Genomic DNA, 6,704 nt, shown 5'->3' with positions numbered 1-6,704 from the left:
GGAATGGAATCAATTTTTTTCTCTTTTTTATTTTTTTAATTCCAAAAAAAATCAACAAAAAGGAAAAGGAAAAGGAATTTTTTTTTTTCCAGATTTTCTCTTGACAAGAAAGGCTGCTTCAAGCATTGGAAGATTAGGTTTGAGCAGTCAACCTAGTGGCATCTTCCAATCCCTCTACCACTGCATATTGCATGAGAGGTAAGCAATCTGCCACCAACTTATTATAGCACGTGGTTTACATCAGATTGGTATCAGAGTGAAAAGGTCTCGATATTGGGAAGCTATGGCTGCAAGGAATGCACGTGAACATAGAGGACGTAGGGGTGGAAATTATGTCACAGTAGAGATGTTTCAAGAGTTGCAGGAGCAAATCCAACAACTGGCTGCTACATTTGAAGAAGTAACTAGAATCGTGGCAATGGTTATAATTGTGAACCAGATCATCCAAGGGAAGAGGAAGGGACACTCCATTAGTTATCTGAAATAGAAAGTATTAGCTTTTCTGATGAAAGGGAAAACAATGTAAGACCAATGCAGCAAAATATGAGACCTCAATGATGGGAAGATCACATAGTATGGGCTCTACAAAATTCAAAGGAGGATGGTGTGCAAATTCAAATTTCAGAATTTGATGGTGGGATGGAACCAGAAGAGCTTGTGAACTGGCTTGACTGTATTGAGCATTATTTTGATTGGAAAGAAGTGCCAGAGGAGAGGAAAGTTAAACTTGTTGGAGCTAAGTTGAGAGGAGCAGATTCTACTTGGTGGAAACATTATCAAAATAATAGAGAATTGAGGGGTAAAGGAAAATTCAGAAATTGGAGCAAGATGAAAGATAGGGCTATGAGCAAACATTGTATCAAAGGGTGCAGAATTTGCAGCAGTGTGACAAGACTGTGAAGGAGTATACACAAGAGTTCCATCAGTTGAGAAGCAACTTGGTTGAAACTGAAAACCAGGAAGTCATTCACTATATCAATGGTCTCAGATTGGTCATCCAAGATCAAGTGAGCCTCCAACGCCCATATAAGGTCAATGATGCTTATCAGCTTGCTCTTAAAGTTGAAACCCAATTTTATCAGGGTTCTTCCAAGAAATCTGGACTTGAACGTAGTAGTGCAACAACTAGTAAAACAAATAATATTAATCAAGGTGGACAAAGAACAGCCCCCACAAGAACAGGTGGAAAAACAGTCCAAACATACAACTATGCTCAAGGAAATTTTTTTGATGAAGTGCTATAGATGAATGAATGTCCAAAGAGAAAACTTGATGTTCAAGTTAATTTTGCAGAAGATCATGAGGACGATTATAAAGAAAACTTTGTAATTGAAGATGAGGAAAAGCAACCTGGGAAAAGTGAAGCTACTGATGATGAAGAAGAGGGGATTGAAGGTGACATGGTAGGTGATGTGCTGGTCATTCGATGGTCCATGCTTGCACCACCTGTTCAAGAAAAGGATGATTGGTTTCACAAGAATATCTTTAGAACAAGTTGCACCTCAGGAGGTAAACTTTGTTATTTGATTACTGACAGTGGGAGCAATGAGAACTTGGTTTCTCAAGAGAGGGTAGACAAACTAAAGCTAAAAGTGGTGAAGCATCCACAGCCATAATGCATTCTTTGGTTCAAAAAAGGAAATGAAGTACTTGAGTCATCAAAGTGCCTTGTGAACTTTTCAATTGAGGATTCTTTTAAAGAGTCTGTGTGGTGTGATGTAATACCAATGGATGCATGCCACATTCTTTTAGGTCGTCCATGGCAATTTGATAGGAAAACAGTCCACCATGATGACAAGAATACCTATTCTTTTTACTTGGGAAAGAATAATTTCGTGTTGAAATCAATGAGAGATCAAGTGGCTGCCAAGAAAGAAGTTAAGTCCTCAACTTCATTTTTGAATGTAAGTGACTTTGTAGAGGAAAGTAAGGAGGTTGGAATTATTTACGCTCTTGTTGGAAAAGAAGATATCGAGCTTCAGATGGTACCAAAATGTGTGCAGGGATTGTTAGATCAGTTTATAAATGTAATGCCTACTGGATTGCCTGATGGGTTTACCTCCTTTAAGGAAAATACAACACCAAATTGATTTTGTGCCAGGGGCCATTCTTCCAAATCTGCCTCACTTTAGAATGAGCCTGAAAGAACATTGGGAGCTTCATAGACAGGTTGTAGACCTTCTTAAGAAAAGCTTTATTCGGGAGAGTTTAAGTCCATGTGTTCTACCAGCTCTCCTCACACCAACGAAGGATGGAATTTGGAGAGTGTGTGTTGACAGTAGAGCTATAAATAAGATCACTATTAACTATAGATTTCCAATACCAAGACTGGATGACATGTTGGATATGTTAGTAGGGTTTCAGATTTTCTCAAAAATTGACTTGAAAAGTGGCTACCATCAAATAAGGATTTGGGAAGGCGATGAGTGGAAAACAACATTCAAGACCAAGGATGGACTCTATGAATGGTTGGTCATACCGTTTGGTCTTTCAAATGCCCCAAGCACGTTTATGAAATTCATGAATCAGGTGCTTAAACCATGCATTGGAAAGTTTGTTTTAGTTTATTTTGATGACATCCTGATTTATAGAAAAGATTCCAAGACTCATGTTCAACATTTGAGGTTTGTGTTACAGCTTCTCAAGGAAAATCAGCTTTATCCCAACATAAAGAAGTGTGTCTTTATGGTGGACAGATTGGAGTTTCTGGGATTTGTAGTTTTATCAAAGGGTGTAGAAGTTGATCCAACCAAGGTTGAAGCCATTACAAGTTGGCCCACTCCAAAAACCTTAACTAAAATTAGAAGTTTTCATGGTTTGGCTACATTTTATAGGAGATTTATTAAGAATGTCAACATAGTAATGACAGCAATTACAGAGGGCCTTAAGGGGGGCCAATACAGATGGGACTCTCAGGCTGAGGAAAGTTTCCAAGAGATTGAGAAGGATGACACGGGCACCAGTTCTAGCTTTACCAAATTTTGATAAGATTTTTGAAGTGAATTGTGATGCATCAAAAGTTGGAATCAGGGGTGTCCTAAATCAAGAGGGGCTGCCAATTGCATACTTTAGTGAAAAACTTAATGGGAGTCAGCAGAATTATTCAACTAATGACATTGAATTTTATGCTATTGTCCAACCTTTTAAGTTTTGTTGTCATTACTTAATTCAGAGGGAGTTCATTCTACATTCAGACCATGAGGCTTTGAAGTTCTTCCACTCGCAAAGAAAACTGAACTGTAGTCATGCAAAGTGGGTGGCGTACTTGTAAGAATACACATTCACGCTTAGACACAAAGCTGGTTCACAAAGCAGGGTGGCTGATGCGCTAAGTAGAAGGGTTTATTTATTGCAAACAATGACTACCAGTGTGATTGGGCTGGAGGTTATCAAGGAGTAGTACATGAAAGACTCATTTTTCCCAAAAGTGCTTGAGAAATATGACGCCAAAGATCTCCAGCTTTTCCTACTAATTTTGTTTGGAAATCTTCGGTCCCTTTTAAGGTTAAGTACTTTGTTTGGTTAATAGTACATAAGAAGGTAAATACTAATGACTTGCTACAGTTGAGAAGATCTGACAAAGCTCTTAGTCCAAACATTTGTAAGTTGTGTATAAAGCATGGAGAATCAGCAGATCATCTCTTCTTACATAGTCCTTTGACGATAAGGTTGTGGCACAAATTATTTCGAATAGCTAAGATGGATTGAGTCCCCCCGAGGAGCATTTTTGACATAATGACTATCAATTATAAGGGTTTTGGAAAATCCAAGAGAGGCCTAGTACTGTGGCAAACTGTGTGTACTGCTTTGATTTGGGTTGTGTGGCCAAAAAGAAATGCTAGAATATTTGAGGATAAGGTAAAGCATTCAGAGGTTCTATGGGATATCATTCACTTCCTTGCTTCTTTTTGGGCTTCTTGCACCATGTTTTTTAGGGGCATTCCCCTTAATGTGGTTCAACTAGATTGGCTAGCGGTGTGTAACTCCAAGGGTGTGGACTGGTAAGGAGAGTTAACTTTGTGGAATTACCAAATAGCTTTTTGCTTTTGGTATTCATTATGTTTAGATCTCTTTTGTGGGAGGATTCCTCATCCTTTTCTTTTACTTCTCAAATCATTTTTCAATATAATTCATTGTTGTTTCCTATAAAAAAAAATAAAAAATATGACGCCAAAGATAATAGGGTATTTGCTGAACTTGTCTTTAATGATGGTTTTTTGTTCAACAAAGTTAGATTGTGCATATTTAAAGGTTCTTTGAGGGAGCTATTGATTGGAGAATTGTATGCTGGTGGTTTAGGGGGATATTTTGGCAGAAATGGGACACTGAATTTAGTCTCTGAAAAGTAGTTTTAGCCTACATAGTGACAAGATGTGTATAGGCATGTAGACAGATGTCGTGTATGCCAAGTTTCTAAGGATTAACAACAAAATTCTGGCTTATACAGCCCTCTACCAGTACCTACAGCCCCTTGGATGGAAGGAAGTGTGGATTTTATATTGGGGTTACCTCATACAGTAAGAGGTGCAGATTTGCTATTTGTTGTGGTTGACCAGTTTTCTCCCATTACCAATCCTCAAACCTTGAATGGGCCTTACCCTTTCTGGCCCAATCTTCATCAAACAGCCTTGGCCCAAACGACCCATTACCTTCTTTATTTGAATTCAAATTAAAGAGAGAGGAGGGTTGGATACAATTGTTTCCCACAGATGCACTCCTCTTGCCACGTGTCCCCTCAAAAGCAACCTCACTGATTCGTTCCCAATTGGTGTCTCAGCTGATTCATGTCCAGCTGGTGCTCTTTGATTGAGAGAGTAATCAACAAAATTTATAACCTATATCACCATGCATTGGGATAGCTTTAGCTAATATAGCATAGTGGCTCTAGGATCGTTCTCTGGGAAGGGTTTTCAACTCACAACTGATACCAATTCAAAGTTAAATTGATGCTTTTTCATTTCAAGGTTAGCTTTAAAAGAAAACATAATCTTTGGTGGAAAAGGTTTGGTTTTAAGCTAACCAAAAAGAAAGTAATGGAAATTACTTATGAAGAAAAACATTCCTTGGAGGTTTGGGTTCACAGGGGAGGTTCCTTTTGCAAAAACAGAGCTCCGGTCATTTGGTTCATTTCCTAGCATTAGAGAATTAACATATAGTCAATTCTCTAACCGGTGTTGTACAGATGTATCCTTTAAATGGATTTAAGCTCTAATTCCCTCTCATTGATGCAACTTGCAATGGCTCGTGCCTCTCACCTAGCATTTGCCATTCAAGGTGATCTTTAACTTTGGACTTCCCTTCTCAAGCTCGCAAGAGATAACTAATGGATGTCTCCTTGGAGTCCAAAAGCTTACCAAGTGTTGGCAATTCTAGAAAATCCTACCTTCAAGTCACTTCCCAAAAGCTCGCAAGAGGTAAACTAGTACATCTCCATGGACGGAGATCACTTGCCTTACCAAGTGTTCACTCAAGTGAATTGAAGGTGTTTTAAGTTAACTAAAAACATAGAAATCATTAAAGGATCACACTTTCTCTTCATTAATGGCTGAAACCACAAAGCTATAAATTCTTGCGCTTGAAACCTTTCCCGGCAACCTTAGCTCCAAGGAACTAAAAGTCTAGCCACTCATTCTCTGAGGAAACTTCCTCAGAGCTTGTTTGGCTAGTAAGAAAAAGAACGAGAAAACAAAAATATATATGAAAAACAGAGCAAGTGCTCTGTAAAATATATTTTTTGCAAAATTGTACAAAAGATGCGTCTGAGAACAAGCTCCCGACTCTTTTTACATGATGATCTCTATTAAAGAAAATTACAAACTATATATATGAGGTTATTCACCCTTTTACTTACTTAAAGACTAAGGAATCCTATGATAGGTGGGTTACAAGGAGAGTTTAGGGATTTAGACATAAAATATCTAAAACAAAATATCTCAAAAAGTCTGTCGGAAATATCAGGAAGCTTCAGGAGAAATTTCGTTGCACTGTGCAAAATGGAGACTTGGTCGTCAGTATTATCAGAGTTTGCTTTTTGATTGTGGGCGGAAATGGATCCGGCGAATCGCGAGTGTCCGAAGAGCCAAGCTGTCCGGGGAATCTGAATTGTCGGCCGCGGATGCTCTCCGGGTAAGCGCTATCAGAGGATCCGGATATGTCTGACCGGGGAAGTTGAAACGCCCTGCTCTCCCATCCGGCGTCAGGTGCCGGATGTGAAATATCCAATCAGAGGATCCGGACATGTCTGATCGGACAGGATTCTGGATGTGAGTTATCCAGAGAAGGTGAAATGTCGCGCGTCACAAGGGGGTCCGTTTGAGAAAAATAGAAGCGCATCGCTATCCGGAGCAACTCCATCCGGATTCCCCAAGAGGACATGTGGTGTGCTCCCCAATCCGGACTCCCTCAGGGAGAAGCACACGGCACTCATGAACATCACACCCCGGACGATAGCATATCCTATCCGGATATGTTGTCCGGATCATTTACTAAAGTGAGCAAGCCTTGCTACTTCATTCCGAAAGCCTGCCACAGCCCATATTCCGCCGCCCTCCGATGGTGTGTCCGGACGCCCTGTCCGGACATCCTTGCATTCCCGATTTGCTTATGGCAAAGGACTTCAAAGATTCGGTTCTTCATGTTTCTGAGCTTTCCATTGCTTTGCCATGGATTCCTAAGAACTCTCCTCAATCTCGGATTGCTTTGGT

General features: G+C 39.7%; 1 protein-coding gene across 1 annotated transcript; it reads left to right on the top strand.

The window, feature by feature from the left end:
* Nucleotides 1–283: 283 nt before the first annotated feature.
* LOC109124167 (uncharacterized) lies at nucleotides 284–2,985 on the top strand. Its single transcript, XM_019225943.1, has 5 exons — nucleotides 284–421; nucleotides 873–1,110; nucleotides 1,294–1,509; nucleotides 1,753–1,985; nucleotides 2,638–2,985. The coding sequence occupies exons 1-5, from the start codon at nucleotides 284–286 to the stop codon at nucleotides 2,983–2,985; spliced, it is 1,173 nt and encodes a 390-aa protein (XP_019081488.1).
* Nucleotides 2,986–6,704: the final 3,719 nt, after the last annotated feature.

The sequence above is a fragment of the Vitis vinifera genome, chromosome 16 (genome assembly GCF_030704535.1).
Source record: "Vitis vinifera cultivar Pinot Noir 40024 chromosome 16, ASM3070453v1".
Taxonomy (NCBI): domain Eukaryota; kingdom Viridiplantae; phylum Streptophyta; class Magnoliopsida; order Vitales; family Vitaceae; genus Vitis; species Vitis vinifera.
This window is presented reverse-complemented; position numbering and strand designations above follow the sequence as displayed.

Coding starts and splice junctions, on each gene's coding strand:
- LOC109124167 (XM_019225943.1), top strand. CDS start 284: ATGGCTGCAAGGAATGCACGTGAACATAGAGGACGTAGGGGTGGAAAT. Junction 1,111..1,293: donor CAAGAAATCTGGACTTGAAC/GTAGTAGTGCAA, acceptor TTAATTTTGCAG/AAGATCATGAGGACGATTAT. Junction 1,986..2,637: donor AAGATATCGAGCTTCAGATG/GTACCAAAATGT, acceptor TTTGTGTTACAG/CTTCTCAAGGAAAATCAGCT.